The 15,502-nt window shown below is 43.3% G+C and overlaps 1 protein-coding gene across 1 annotated transcript; it reads right to left on the reverse strand.

Annotated features, from left to right (window-relative positions):
• Positions 1–292: 292 nt before the first annotated feature.
• On the reverse strand, positions 293–15,460 carry CMTM3 (CKLF like MARVEL transmembrane domain containing 3). Its single transcript, XM_062618251.1, has 5 exons — positions 15,271–15,460; positions 5,893–6,048; positions 3,960–4,055; positions 2,567–2,684; positions 293–897 (listed from the first exon to the last, which is right to left on the reverse strand). Exons 1-5 carry the CDS (start codon positions 15,376–15,378, stop codon positions 869–871), a joined length of 507 nt encoding a protein of 168 aa, XP_062474235.1. The 5' UTR covers positions 15,379–15,460; the 3' UTR covers positions 293–868.
• Positions 15,461–15,502: the final 42 nt, after the last annotated feature.

The raw sequence follows: 15,502 nt of genomic DNA on the forward strand, positions 1-15,502 counted from the left end.
CCTGAGTAATACAGAGAGAGCTGTCTGTTTTGCACACCCAGCAGACCAAGTCCAGCACTGCTCCTCCTGGGAGGATGGACGTTTGCAACATAGGGCATGAGGTCAGACAGTGGTTGAGATCCTGCACAGATATTTACAGGCTTCAACAGGCAGCTGTTGGATGGTACTTGACAACCCTTCCTTACCTGCATGTGCAAACACATACAAGGGCTTCCACACAAGTGGTAGAGAGGAGGTTGGTAAGATGATGCCTCATCTGTTCTACCTTGTATCTGTGGTGACACTGTCCAGTTGTCACTTTTTCTTGTCGCAGATAGGCAGTAAATATAAATGTGTTGAAATCAACCTGTCAGCTATAACCTATGCCTTCAGTGCTTGAGATGGTGGAATATTCAGACTTCAGATAAAGAAATAGTGTTAGTTAATCAAGAAAAATACAAATAAAGTAGAGGCATTCCAAGGCTCTCTTCTTTGGCACAGCAAGAAGTATAAAAGGTATAAGTGTTACAGATTTGGAATTAATAAAGCATATTAAAAGCTCCACTTACATGATTAAAATATGATCCTGTTTACTCAGTACATCGTAGTGCTGAGGAAGGATGGGCAATGGAGAATTGAGATGTGTTGTCTGGATACAGACCTCTGGGAGAAGTTGAACTACCGTAAAACACGTAGTTCTGAAGGATTGTCTAATGGCATTGGGAATAGTCTCCTCTTCCACGTCACTGCCCTGTTTGTACTTTCATGCTTCTGTAAACAGTGAGGTGGAAAGAGAATACCAAGGCTGAAATAAGGGAGATATTTCAATCAGCAGTGCATTTGGCAAAGTGGAAAGTGCCTGATGATCTTCCCTTCACACTTCAGTTCTTCAGTCCGAGTCAGAATTGGAGTCCTCATCTGAAATGTAAGACAAGAACCAATAGTGAAAATGAAAACTGGCCACCCCTGCATCGGCTTCAGCTCCTGCTGGGAGAGGCACACTGCTCTTCAGCAGGCATGTGCTTCAAAGGATGTGGCACATTTAGGAAAAGGCTTGTAACATGACCGTTCTTTTTAATATGATGGAGCTTTAAGTGGTGTCTCAAAGGACTTGAGAAATGCTGCTCAGAAGCACTCAGACCACTGCAATGGTCTTCAGACAGAAGAAGCTGCAGACGTATTACTGTTAGTGTGACCACCAAGAGGAAGTCTGCTGAAGACCTGCTACCTGTACTAGAACATTGCTGGGGGTCACGGTTATGCACTGCCAGTTAAACCTATCTGAAAGCTTTAAGATGTTAAGAAATCCCAATAGGTACAGAGGGGTACATCTTGCCCAAGCTTGAGACTCTGCTTGCAAGGAAGCACAGGATTTCTGACCTCAGCAGATAAGATCTCCAATGTGAACACAAGTTTGGTGCTGGAGAAGCAGTGCTGCAGGGCAAAGCTTTTCTTGCACAGTCAAATCTTCAACACAAAGCTACACAACTGTGCATTTGTAAGTTTATAAATTTGTCTCTCCATCTCCAGGGAAATGTGATCTAACCTTTACCCTAAATTTGTACCCCTGTCATCTGATTTTCTTTTGAGGTGTGTGGGGATGAACAGTTTTTAGTCTTGTCTATTTCCTGTGATGTGTTCTTTAATTCTTCATTTCTTTGTTTCTCTTCTTGGCCTAAAGCCTGCAAAACATTTTACAGTCTACCAGAATACCTAGAAAATACTATTAGCATTACTTTAGACCTTCAGTGATTCTGTACACATCTGGGGTGTTCATTTCTGAGAGGTTTTGGGGGCTGAGATCTTTTGGTCTGTTTTTAGGTGTGGAGCAGTCTTTCTCATCTGTGTGGGTGCGATGAGTAGTATTGGGGCGTGATGCCTGATTTGAACTCCTGAGTACTGCAAAATAGCTACCTGTGTCCTGGCTTGACTTGAAATGAGTTTCAACTTCCAACAGCAGGTCCCTCTTTTTATCTTCGAGTGGATCTGTCTAACCTGAGGTAGACTGCACCTCCCATACTAAAAGAAATTTGATAACAATCCTGTTAATTTTATGCCTTGTGGTCCTTGAATTTCAAGGTCATTTGCCCATAGATGGTTAAAGCTTGACCCTGAATAAGAGGTAATCATGATAAAGAGATGGTAAAAAGAAAGTGACACACAAAACTGTGGACTAATGGATGCTAAGTTATAAAAAATATTTTTCAAGTTATAAAAATTAAGTGAATTATTAAGTTATTAAAAAGGGTAGATGTTTGTCTTTGAAGTAAGACACTTTGGGAAGAAAAAGGTCTGTTCTGCACAATAATTTCTATAATGGGATCTGGGGCCTTTCAAAGTTAGATGGTGTAAAACTCTTGAGAAACTTTACATCCATGGCTTGCTAGTTCTCTTTATAAATCACTTAAATTCCAGACGTATTTTAAGACTAAGCAGCTTCATAATTCCATATAGTTGTGGCATACAAACCCAAGGTAGCCAAGAATAGAAACTGTTCTGAGTGCTCTTGCTTCCCTGTGAAGGGTGAAATGGAGAAGAAAATCTCATGTTACATGCTCATATAACCAAAACAGGGAATTTTACCTACCCTCTGACTTGTGCCCTTCAGGGGTATCAGAACTGCCTTGCTTGAGAAAAGTAACCAGGTCATTGAAGGTTATGTAGAAATCAATGGCATACACTATCGTGGCTATAAATCCAAACACCTAAAATGGCAAAATAATAGTTTTTAAAGACAGGTCACGTCCCAGACAAATGAAAATAAGCCTAACCAACACAACAATTCTTAGAGAAGACTGAGGCTTAATTTTTTTGGCCTCTGCCTTCCTAAAAAGACAGGGAAGGGAAATGCGTTGTGACCCACTGACATCAATTAAATTACAGCTAATTTGGAAGCCTGGGTAGCAATGTCTGTCATTGCTCTGTCAGATGCATCCTTAACTGTTCCCCAAGCTATATCCCTCCCTGGCTCTGGGCACACCCTGAGCATGAGCATCAGCACTGCCCTGTGGTTGGAGCTAACAGAGATTGTAGCCTGCTCCTCCCCCCTCCCAAGGCTTCTCTTTGCCACCAAGAAATCACCTCAATTCCTCTGGAAATACTTTTTAGAGGTTTTTGAAGAGACATGTCTATTGCAGAGTGAACTAGACTGAGATGAAATGATTCCGCAGTAACCCGTTTAGCGTCAAAGAAGTGGCACCATGGCAAGAACAGGCTGGCTTTCACTCTGAGAAGCTAGGGTAAATGCTGGGTGTGTTGCACCATGTCTAAATGGGTTGACAAAGATTGAAACAAGGTCTTTGTTTTGAAATCGTGTATTACTTGGGATGGTTTGTTAAGGGCTGATGGGTAACACTGCTGGGTATTGTTCTTCCCTATCTTTTAAAGTTATTATGCAAATTTTATTAATGTTGCATACATTATTGATGCTTAGAGTCAAGTTGCAGGTGGAGAGGCTGTATCTTATTTCTGAACACAAAATGTTGTTGATGAAGACTCTCTCAGGGGCAGCCCATATACTGGAAAGTAAAATGACACTGCTGTTTCAACTCATCCAAGTAAAAAGAAGCACTAGAGGCAGGAGGTTGAGATTACTTAATTTAGGCTGTCCTTAGTAGTCACACGTTTATTTTTTCATTATTATTATTATTCCCTCCATTCAAGGAACTTGATGTTCTTTGCAGCAACAGAAAAGTCTTCCCTGTACAGCTGGTGAAATTAAAAAGCAGAATAGGCATCTTCCCTAAGTAGTACAGTTAACACTGAGCAGCACTGTCAGGATGAAAAAGCTATTCACTGATCCAAAACTTGTTTTTCTAAGTAATTGACAATTTCTTCCTTGCCTTAGGCAAATCTAAATCTCAGTTAGTTAATGGAAGAAATGTATAATACTTGCAATGGGGTCAAAATTGAATTGTTTCTGAAGTACATCCATACTCATTTCTCCAAAATACTCAAGTAGAAAGCTCATGTCTACTTACTCCTGCTGCTTTAGATGCTCCATCGGTATATTTTGAGACAGCAGCAATTGAAATGGCAAAGTAAATAATGGCAGCAGTGACACACCGCAAGAAATCCTGTAAAATAGGCAATGTTGCATTCTCAGATTAGTCATGAATTCCAATACAGAAGATCCTGTAAAAAAGATTTCAGAAATGGCCACTAAAAGCCTCCGTTGTTGCATCAGTGGACTGGCCTGATGCTGCAGCATGACTGCAGACTGCTGTTTTGTAGCAGATGAATTGCTCATCTGGGAAATATTTTTAAATGAGAGATGACCAGAATTTTGGCATAAGCTTCTGCTCTTACAGATGCGAGTATAAATCCTACTTTTACCAGGCTTATGATAGGCAGACCTTTCTTCAGGCAAAGAAAGGCTAGATTTCTGTGAGGCTAAACCTGGAGCACAGTACTGTCTGCTGTAATGGAAGAATCATTTGAAATACCTAAAGAAATCTCATCTTTATGCAGAACTCCTGCAGTACTGGAGGCTCTGGAGGAGCAAACCAGTTCCTATGGTGAACTGGGGTGTACCTGTTTCTGTATAGAAGCAAGCCTGTCTGTAGGAACTGTAGCAGCTAGGAACGAAATACTTTTAATATTTAAAGCTATGATTTATACTTAGTATGTACACTTGTAATTCCACAGGCTAGCCTAAGTGAATGTACCTGCTGCTGTCACAGACATACGTGCTTCTGTGGCTGAGACTGCAGCTCGGCAGGGCAGGGGCCATGCTCTGTAACACAAGCAGTGGTGTGATGGGGAAACTGTGTCTCTGAACTGTGTATTAAATAAGGAGCTGTGATTCCCAGGGCACGTGTAAATCATGTGAGCTGGAATACTGGTATCCTGACCTCTGGTCACAATTAGATCTTCTGCCTTTTCAGAAGGCAGATGGATAAGTAAGATACTGTCTCAGAACACAAATCTTACAAGAAACTCGACTCTTCTGAAGTCAGGACAAGGTCAGTTATCTACATTTGGCAGCTGGAGTATATTATGGTAATGGACATAATAAACATGTGAGAGCTTTTTTTCATCTTAGTTCTGGAATCAGAGGCATGTAAAAAACAGGAAAATGATGGGACTGAGATTACCAGCTGGAAACCACGCACAGTCACAATCAAAGTCACTGCTATTTTCTATCCACCAGTGGACTTGCTAATGTTATTTTCATACATTGAGAGCTCTAATTCAAATTCTCACTTATGATGAACTATAGCTAAACTGTACCAAAAGAATACAGATCGATTGAATTACTGTTCTTTTTTGAAGTATTTGTGCTGGTAGGCAAATGCTCTCTTTAGAACGTAGATCTGAAGCAACAGAGACATCCAGTGGCCAGTGTGCAGTAACCACCTGCAACTACAAACCTGGAAACTGCCCAACGAGTAGCCAGACAGTGTTTCCTTTGTGTGAATGGCATCTGCTGGCAAGAGTTGCAGGGCTTCCCCCTTAATGAAACAGCTGTCAGCTGGTTTGCACGTGAGTACGACTGCATCTCAACAGCACTTACCTGAGAATTTAAAAACACTAGTGAAGTATATGCATTGCTATATAGCCTGCCCTGGCTTCCCCATTTTTAAGGGTGGCTATATTAAGGAGGCCTGAGAAGTGGTTAGACTTAGGCTGGTGCTGCCTGCTTCTGAAAATCCAGCCCTAAGCCATTTGCCTGGAATAGGGCATAAGTTCCATGCTTTAGTACAACCATGCTTTGTGTCAGCACCAAGAAAGCTATAGTATGTAATACAGCATAGTTTAAAGAGTGCTCTGGGTCTTTTGAATAGGAGGCAATGCAGACAAGTTTCTAATAAGAAGGAGAAGTTATTAACCGTCAGCCTAAATTCCCACATAGTCCCTTTTACTCATGTTACACTGTACAGTGATATCTTTGAAACTGCACATTTCACTTACCATCAAAGGCCAGTAGAGTCCTTTAAACTTCTCATTAAGTTTGGAAGCGTAGGCAAAAAAAAGAAACAGTGCCAGCAGAAACTCAAGGAGCGGTGCCATCATGAAAGAGGTAGCTTGAGACGCAATATAGCAGATAAAGATGATAAATGACAGCACCTAGAGTGAAGAGAAAACTAGTTATTCTCTTGGAACAGCAGAGCCTCAGGCAGCTGAACTGCTTTGAAGCACTGTTCTGTCAGTGCTGCTGGTGATGGCATTATCTTGCTGCTTTTTTTCTTTTTTCCTTAGGCCAAATGAGTTTTCTTGTTTAGCATGGAATAAATCTAAGGTAATGGCATTTATTTCAATGTGTATGAAGTTGACTTTCTGGAGAACACGGTGGATTTGCACCTCTCAGAGTCAGTAATTTGCTCTGGATTGTGAACACTGCTGACAGTATAATTCTGAAAACAGAGCGGGGCATTGCCAAGCAAAGAGAGCTTTAAGCTTTCAGCTGTGACTGTTCTCATTTGAAACCCAAATCATTGCTCAGATAGCCCAAAGTAACTCAGCACTGATAATCTTCTTAGAGCTGAAAGAAAAAGTCTGCTGTTGATGGACAGAAAAGAGCTGAGAAGTAATTATTCCGTGATTTCTGGAAGTCTCAGGGTCTAGTTTTCCAGTGTTGACAGCTGGTTTAGAGACTAATTGGATAGGTAATTCCCATACGTTTGTTTTATCTCCACGATAATTTATAATTACAAAGTAATAAGAAATAGCATTTGTTTTCCCATTCAATTAAAAGACCTTCAGAATACAGTTTATGGCTTAAACCACAGTTTCACAATGGAAAAATGGTTAAAGAGAATGCATTTTCACCTAAACCACAGCACTGAAGTGCTTCTGGACTTTCAGCTGCTGTATTTGTGAAAGTGGGAGGTGAGGAAACCATGGAGAAACTTAACAAAATTTTTAAATGATATGCTGTGAGCTGGTCACCTCTGGGCAGAGGCTCCAGCCCTGCTGCTCTACTGCCCTGCATGGGAACTGGTTGCTGTTTTCTTCAAATTAGCTCAAAATACTACTAATAAAATGCAGCTAGCATGCTGAATAAAACACCTCCCGCAAGTATATTATGCGCTAGTTTACACCTGAGCTGCTCTGTTCAGGCTTTCTTCTTGGAGACAAATCTCTGCCTAAGCAATGCCCAGAGATGCTTTTGGTCAACATAGGTGCTGTTTCAGTGTCAGATTACAAGGAATTTCAGAACTGAACTTTTAAATGCTAAACTGTGACACTGACATTCTCACTCATATAATATTGAAAATAGATGTTTTATTTTTCCCCAGATGGCACGCACAAAGGCAGATGTGGCTTCCTGAAAAGCATAAATGTTGGCACTGTGATGATCAATGCATTTGCTTCATTCAGTTTCACATCTATGGATTTATTTGCTGCTACCACATGTTCCTGGGAACCAACTGTACCTCAACACCACCACCACCCCCCCCCCCCCATCATTATCATATGTAAATGAAAAGGCTCATAGAATTAATTAATAAATATTCTTATGAGCAGTCAGCCAACCTTCAAATACATATCTCAATAGAGCCCATTTAGGTTTAGGGCCAACTACAGTTCAAGCCTGTTGAAATAATTTCTTAATTAAAAAGCCTTTATTCTAAGCCTGGGTTTTGGGGAAAGCTGTCAGTTCTTTACCAGGATGATAATAGCTGAGTATATTGTTTAGATCCATTAGGACTGGGTGGTGAAGTCTGAGAGGATGTGACATTTTTAGTAAGATACTATATTTATCTTAATGTCTACGCATTGTTCTCGTTTCACTGGGTTGTATGAACTGATCTGGTGTAATAGACAGAGTTCACTTTTACATCGAGGCTGTTATCCTATTTTGTTATTTATTATTATTTGCTTATTGCTTCCATAGCCTTTTTGCGGCTTTTTCCAGGGTTTTCATATAGTGTTCACTGTATCTTAACCTGAACATGGTATTGTATTTCTGAAAATGAAAAGTAGTGAGTTCTGTTTGAAAAGAAGTGGATATAATAGAACTTGCAAAACTACTAAGAGGAAAGAGAGGACTTCCTCCTTCCTATCACAACCCCTATTCCCTTCCCACCCCCAAGGAATTAAGCCAGAAAGACTGGACTTTAACTTTGGCAATCTGCTTCACTTGCATTTGTGGAACATGGTTTCATATTTTCTCCATTTAAAAAGAAATCATCAAATAGCTAGGATTTTTTTTCTTTCATTATGATATTTAAAAGGCAATCTCTTCCTTTTTCTGGCTAAAGGCAAGTGTGGTAGCTGAGATGTTTAGACAGAGAAGTATGCAGGGACAAACAGCAGCAGGGAGGAGAGGACTTCAGGATAGGTCCCACCTACCAACCCCCTTTCAGTAGCTGAGCATTAGACCTGAACTGAACTTGTTAGATCACTTATGAAATGATTAAATGCAGTGTTAAATAATACATCATACTACAGCAGCAAGGGGAGGCAGAGAGGCAAATTTCAGATATGTAAGTTGATGACGAGGAGGGAGATCACTTTGATCTCGATTCTGTTCAATACAGTAACTCCTGTGCTCTGCCTGCCTTTATACAGAGCAAAAAGTTTTCCTGTCAAAAGCCTTAACTATTAGGTGAAACGAAGAGCCTTTGTGTTCTTTTAAGATCAGCTTTACAGTAGTTCATGCAACTTAAGGTTCCTGCTGTCTTTCCTTCACCCTGATGGTCCTGGGCTGGTCTATGTGGTTTGAAATGCAGTGCAGTGCCCAAGACCCTGCTGTTAATGGGGCTCAGGATGCAACAGAAACTTGTTTTGTGATGAGCACACCGAGGGGCTCTTGCTCTGGTGTGCTGCTGGGATCCCTGGTTCGGTGCAAGGTAAGTTGCTGAAGAGACAAAAGCATCAGTCTAAGCATTTCAGCTTTCGAATTTGGCCTGATCCAGAGAACCTGGCATCTGGGGAAATACTGGTTGCCCATTTAAAAATCCAGTTAACAGGACAGTTACTTGCTCCAACAAATTCTCAGTTACTGATAGGATTGCATCAGTCTCCTGTTGCCTGTTCCTCGGCCCTGATGAACAGTACCAATACTCCTGCCATCACTACCACAAGTGGGGAGCTTGAGTTCCAGCCCATCACAGCTCCCTGGTCCTCACCTCTACTTATCAGCACCCCACTGTTGTGCTGGTGAAGTGCACATTAAAGCCACATTAAAAATACCCAACACCCTTGATTTGCAAGAATTCCCTTGATTTCAATGGATTCCTGATGATAACTGTAAAAGGGAAAGAATCTGACATGAAGTGTGATTACTGCTCTCATTCTGCAGGCATTCAGAGACTGAAAAGGCCCAAGGAAGATTTTGTGAAATACACACCGATAAAATAATGGACCAGATTTTGAGAATAAAGGTTAAGAGATAGTATTTTAGATAGGTTAAGAGATAACAAAGGTTAAGAGATAGTATTTTAGCCTTCATTGAGGCAAGGCTGGAAGGGCAGGCAGCCATTAGAAAGAGCAAGAGAAACAAAAGGAAGGAGGTGCCTGATGGCTCTGTAGGGCTTGTTTTTTGTTTTCTTTGGTCTCCCTGGTGGCAGTGTCACAGCCCTGATGTGGATTTTGATGTCAGATCTACCAGGCAACCTGGGGACAGCCCTGTGTAATAGGAGAGCCCCAAAGCTGCTGCCTTTCGATAATGTTTCTCATTTCTTCATTTACAGATCATTTCCTCTTCTGGTAAGTGGAGTGCAGGGACTCCCTGAGCAATAGTGGATATTACCTATTACTGCCCTTTCTGAATTACAGAAGCGAGTAGGTATCTTATCTTGTCTGACCATTGAACTGCAGTGCCATTAACTGCAGCACCTGATGTCATCTAAAAATCTGGTAATTTAAAAAACACACCTCTCCCCCCCACCATACACTGATCTGTCTGTACCCAGAACTCATGAACACCTATTTGCTTTTCCAGACTTCAAGTCTTTGAGACAAACATCTGGCAAACCAAAAACTGCTCAAAACTGACAAACTCTAAAGCAATGTTCAGAACGTAGCCTGACCCTTCTAAAGACCGTCAGATGATCAAAGCATATCAAACTTGTTCTGCACCTTTTTACTGCAGCTACATATTTAAAAATTTTTAAATATGTACTGCAGCTACATATTTAAAAATGATTTTACTGCAGCTACATATTTAAAAATGCATTTCCAAGCAATGGGATCTTGTAATTTTTCAACAGCTCTGTATCTATGCGAAAAAAGAAAACAAGCCAAAACCAAAACCCAACAGCTAGAGAGGAAGTTCGGCTCAATGCATTTGCAAGTTCATTTCTAGTACTTTCAGACTCAGAAAGCACTGCTGTTTCTGGGAGAAAAAAAAATGTAGTGTTTTATTAGTTTTGTCCATTTGCATATACAAAGGTGAGGTCTTTGTCCCTTGGGATTACATCCTCAGCACTGATAGCAGCTATTGAAAGTTTATCGTGATTGCCAGCTCCACTGTGGAATAATATGTGGATGCAGAAAGCTGTAGCTCAGTGAAGCACAGAAGAGGATCCTTTCATAGTCTGGAAGTGGTAAGATTATAAAAAATCCTGGCAAAAAAAGAAGCCTGATTTGTTCACTGAGCACCTTTTGTTTTTGGTGTGTGGGGATGGGACTGTACATAAAAGAGAAAGAACTATTAAATATTACTTTTTCTTTTTTAAAGGAACTTCTCTGGTATTGTGTTTCAAAATAGATTTTCTCCCACATAGTTCTCACTCAATACTGTTGCTGGGCTTCTTCAGCTGGCCAGGCATTACGAAGTTATACTGCATCATGTCACTAGCTTCCACTGGAAGGTATAAAAATGGTTAGAGAGCACTGGGCTCCTTAAGGGTGGGAGGACTGCTGAAGTGCTGAGGTCAGGGCAGATCGAGAAGGCGTTAGCTCCCTGCAGGGAGAACAGAGCCACCGCAGCCCACTTGGGACAAAGATGCTGGGAAGCAGCTGACATCATTGCACACTACTACACACACCCCAGTGCCCTCCGCTCACCATCCACACCATCAAATGCATCAAATGCTCCTCATGTGCCCTCCTTGGAAAAGAACAAGTTTGCTTAACTTGTTGTTTGCTTAACTTTAAAAGTGGCTTGTGGTGATCTCTTCTGGGCAAAAGTGCATTTGTTGTTGCTTATTGATAGAGAGTGCAAGTAGGTCACAGAACGGTTTGGGTTGGAAGGGGCCTCAGAGCTTGTCCAGTTCCAAGCCCCTGCCATGGGGACACCTTCCACTAGAGCAGGTTGCTTCAAGCCCCGTCCAACCTGGCCTTGAACACTGCCAGGGATGGGGCAGCCACAGCTTCTCTGGGCAACCTGTGCCAGCGCCTCAGCACCCTCACAGGGAAGAACTTCTGCCTAATGTCTAATGTAAATCTTCTGTCAGTTTCAAGACATTGCCCCTCTCCTATCCCTACATGCCCCTCTCCACATTTCTTGTTGTCCCCTTTAGGCACTGAAAGCTGCTCTAAGGCTGAACAAGCTCAATATTCTCAGCCTGTCTCCATAAAAGAGGTGCTCACTCAGTGGTCTCTGCTATTTTACTTCTTCATCATACTTGTCACGAAGCTCTCGGTTCCCCCAGTTAGCTGCAAGAGTTGCCTTCTGGCTACAGACCCAGTCAAAGGCACAGGATTGTCTTCAAAGGAGGCTTTACACAGAGCAGCTGGAAGTTTCATTTATGAAGGTCAGTCCAGAGGAGACTGAAAAGACAGAAGAGAGACAGGAAAAGAGAAGAAAAACAGGCACAATGATTTCTACATTCTTTGTGTGACCACAAAGGTGACACAATCTTATACAGGACAACCTTATATAGTCATACCACACTTCTATTAAAAAACTCCATAATGCGACTGTGTACTGGCTTCAAGGGACTAAGGAGATGACAATTACAGTAGTCACCAGGACAAGCACAAAAGCTTGACTGAAACAGCCAGGACGAGCAGCAGGACACATAAATGTGAATCTTGCCTGGACAAGCTCTGGTGGCAGGTATGAGAATGTCTGTTAAATGGTTTCAACATGGAATAAAGGGAACTGAAAAATGCATCTCTTAAGGAGGGAAAAGAGCATGGGTGAGAAGCTGACCTTCAAGACAGCAACTTCAGTACTCAGAAAAAATAAGTAGCTTAAAAGGAGTGTTACAATATATGGAAGAAATAATGGTATGGGAAGGGGACAGAAAGATAAAAAAACCAACCTAGGAGATTAAAATTGGTGATTAGAAAGTGGAGGTGCAAGACAGTGAAAATAAATAGGCTCAGGAGAGACAGCAAAGCTTATACATGTATTTGATGTTACTGCTTTGTGGCTGTGCAGCTATCCCAGGTGGAATAAAAAATTAATGAGGCAGGAAGATGAAAAGGAACAGAGGGATGGGGGGAACTTCCTTCTCTGAATAAAATTTGAGATTCTAATTAAGATTCTTCCTGTAATCGGCTTCATCACCAGCCTAACTTGTTCTAGAAGCACCAGAATGCCCAGACCTGACAGACCCCAGAGCAGTCTGCACACCGACATGAAACTTGTACCTGAGCACTATGAAGATCCATACTCACTTCATGTGAAAATGTGTAAAAATGTATGAAAATGTTACTTTTGACAGCAAGTGGCTGTAAGTTTCCTTCATGTGAACAAAGCAATCCTCGCTGGAGGGAATCTGCTGAAGCTGACTTCTGTTCCCTTTCTGCTATACCCAGAAAAGCAGAAGTGTGACCATCTACCCCAGTAAAGACAAGTCTGCAAGTCGCTGCTTTGCTTCGGTGGTAGTATATTTTTCAATATGTGGTGGTTTGTATTTTACATGTTGAAAAAGCTGACTTGGCATTTCCTGCAGCGGAACAGAAAGCCTCTGATCTACCTGCAGACATGCCAGTATTCGCATGACTTTAAACACGGAGAAATAAAGCACATCCCTTGGGACTTGCCAAGCTGCCGAATAATAATAATGTGAGAGAGGTATTTGATAATAATGAGAACCCCATTTTCTTCCTAAACAAAGGACACTATTCAAAATCTGTATCCCATGAATTATTATTTACATATGTTTATGCAGAACACAACCCCGCCCCACATCAGTGCTGTGTCAAAGAGGGACAAATCACACATTTGAGAGGAGAAATACAAAGCTAAAGATGAAACACAGATATAAACTGTGATAGATTTAACTTGGACTCATCTTCAATTATTTGGCACTGAATTTCTCTTAATTGTACACAGACTGGATTTGTTCTGGGGCCTGTGTTGCCTTCAAGGGTTTCTTCTAGTAAAGCTGAGACAACAGGAGAGAAACTACCACTGCCTCCCTCTGTCAGGAAATGACACCCTTGGCACGTGGGCTGGCCCACAGAGAGCAACAGAAAGCTTTGCAGCAGCCTCTTTTAGTGCTGCATCCAGCCAGCCAAACCCTCGGGAAGCCCCAAGCGGTCTCACACAGGATAAGCCTCTCTTTTGTCAAAACAGAGCAGTTTTTATTACTCCAAGGAGGCATAATCAGTACTTCTCTATGACAACAAAAGGGTGAGTCTGATCCCATGACCAAAACAGTACTCCTCAAATCATCATCATTTGGAGATGTTAAAAAGCCAGCCGGTCTGAAAGTCATCATCTACCGGCTGTAGGCTTCTATAGGAAATTCCAGTATATATTATAGAACATAACAAAACTGAATGCCACAGGAGGGAAGTTAGTTGATTTGGTATCTTCTAAACATGTGTTTTTGCAAACTGCAGATGGTGTATGAGTGATGGGAATACATGGGGTTTTCACAGCACTTCTGCTGGAGCTGATGCTGCATGTGGCCTCTGCTCCCCAGCCCAAGGTCTGTGCTCCCCACTGCAGAAGTCATCCTCATCTCCTGGATGAATGGGCTTTCTTCTCAACTCCAGCCGTGCATCTCCTGTCTGTTACCAACAGCTTCACAAACTCACAGGGCTGGTCTGGGAGTCTAACGGCGCTGCCCCTTCTGCCCATACCTCCCCCTTCTCCTGCCTGAATTTCCCCATTTCCTTCTCTGAGCTAGCACAGCGGACAGACAGAGACACCTTACAGATCTGAACAGTGCTCCATGTTTAGTTTAGCTCCATGACTGCTAGTTTGAGCTGTCCTAATATTTGACTACTTGCTGTCAAAAACTTACAGAGAAGTTAGTGTTTAAATCTTTTGTTATTTCTAGTATAAATGATGTTGAAGGTATAATTTCAGACAACTAAATTCCTCTTAAAATTTAACTTTTTATTTGAAATACCCACTGCCCATGGGGGTAGATTTTCTTAAAAACCACCAGTACCTTAGAGGGGGCTGCAAGAAATTTGGAGACGGACTTCTTACAAAGGCATGTAGCGTCTGTCAGAGGGGAGACTTATAGGAAGAAACCTTCCATGTGAGGGTGGTGAAGCCCTGGTACAGGGTGCCCAGAGAAGCTGTGGCTGCCCCATTCCTGGCAGTGTTCAAGGCCAGGCTGGATGAGGCTTGGAGCAACCTGCTCTAGTGGAAGGTGCCCCTGCCCATGGCAAGGGGTTGGAGCTGCAAGAGCTCTAAGGTTGCTTCCAACCCAAACCAGCCTGTGATTCTCTTTCCCTACCAGGCACGTACTCTTTCATTAGTCAGGCTTTAAGCCTTTACAAGCAAAATACCAGAAAGTGTTACGCTAGAAATCACCAGCCCTGATCTCAGGACTTGGCCCTAGAGCAACAAATGTGGTGTAGTTCTGGGGGAGCAGTGTTTCCTATTATTGCTGCAGCTGATTGTTTGGTCTTTTCACAGTAAGTGAACTGTCCCCACAGCGTGTCTCTCTCCGAGGTCAGGGCACACGCGGCTTTTGGTGCACTCAGGACCAAAGCTGGTAGATAATTATGCCCTATGCAACGCCACACACCATCAGGTGGTGAGTAAGGACCTTCCTGATGTACTGAGGACATACCCATACCAAGGCATACCCTCCCCCATGGCACTAGGAGATAAACCAGAACCGGTCAGCTGCGGTCACTGTACCCACGCCGCGGGTAGGTTAAAACGAAATCAGAGCCGTTTTTACACGAAGAGCTCTCCTGCTAACGAGGAACGCGGCGGCGGCACCGGGGGCTTAACGTGACCGCTCAGTCGGTTTCCCAAACGCGCCGGCCAGGACAGGCTCAGCGCCGCTGCCCCCCGAGCTCTCCCCACGCCGGAGCGGGGGCTCGCGGGCTGCCCTCGGCCGCGCCTGCCTCCGCCACCACCGCGCTGCGGCCGGGCCGAGCTAACTGCCGCGTGCGCGCCCGGAGCCCCCTCCGCGGGTGGGGGCTGCGATCCGGCCCCGGCGGTTCCCCCCCTTGCCCCGCTCCCGCCCTTACCGACTCGGCGAGCAGGAGCCGCCCCTTGCGGGAGCGCAGCAGCTCCGCCGGCGGCAGCAGCAGCGGGCGCGGCCCGGGCGGCGGCTCGGCGGCCCCCGGCTCCTCCATGGCGGAGAGCGGCGGCCGCGGGGCGCGGACGGGTGCGGGGTGTTTTTGAAGGAGGGAAGCGGAAATCGTGACCCTGCGGAAACGTGAAAAAAAGTTTCAGCATCCCCAAATCTGGGGGGTGGCG

This window comes from Pezoporus occidentalis, unplaced genomic scaffold (genome assembly GCF_034315485.1).
Source record: "Pezoporus occidentalis ecotype Australia unplaced genomic scaffold, CSIRO_AGI_Poc_V1 ctg20, whole genome shotgun sequence".
NCBI classification, from domain to species: domain Eukaryota; kingdom Metazoa; phylum Chordata; class Aves; order Psittaciformes; family Psittacidae; genus Pezoporus; species Pezoporus occidentalis.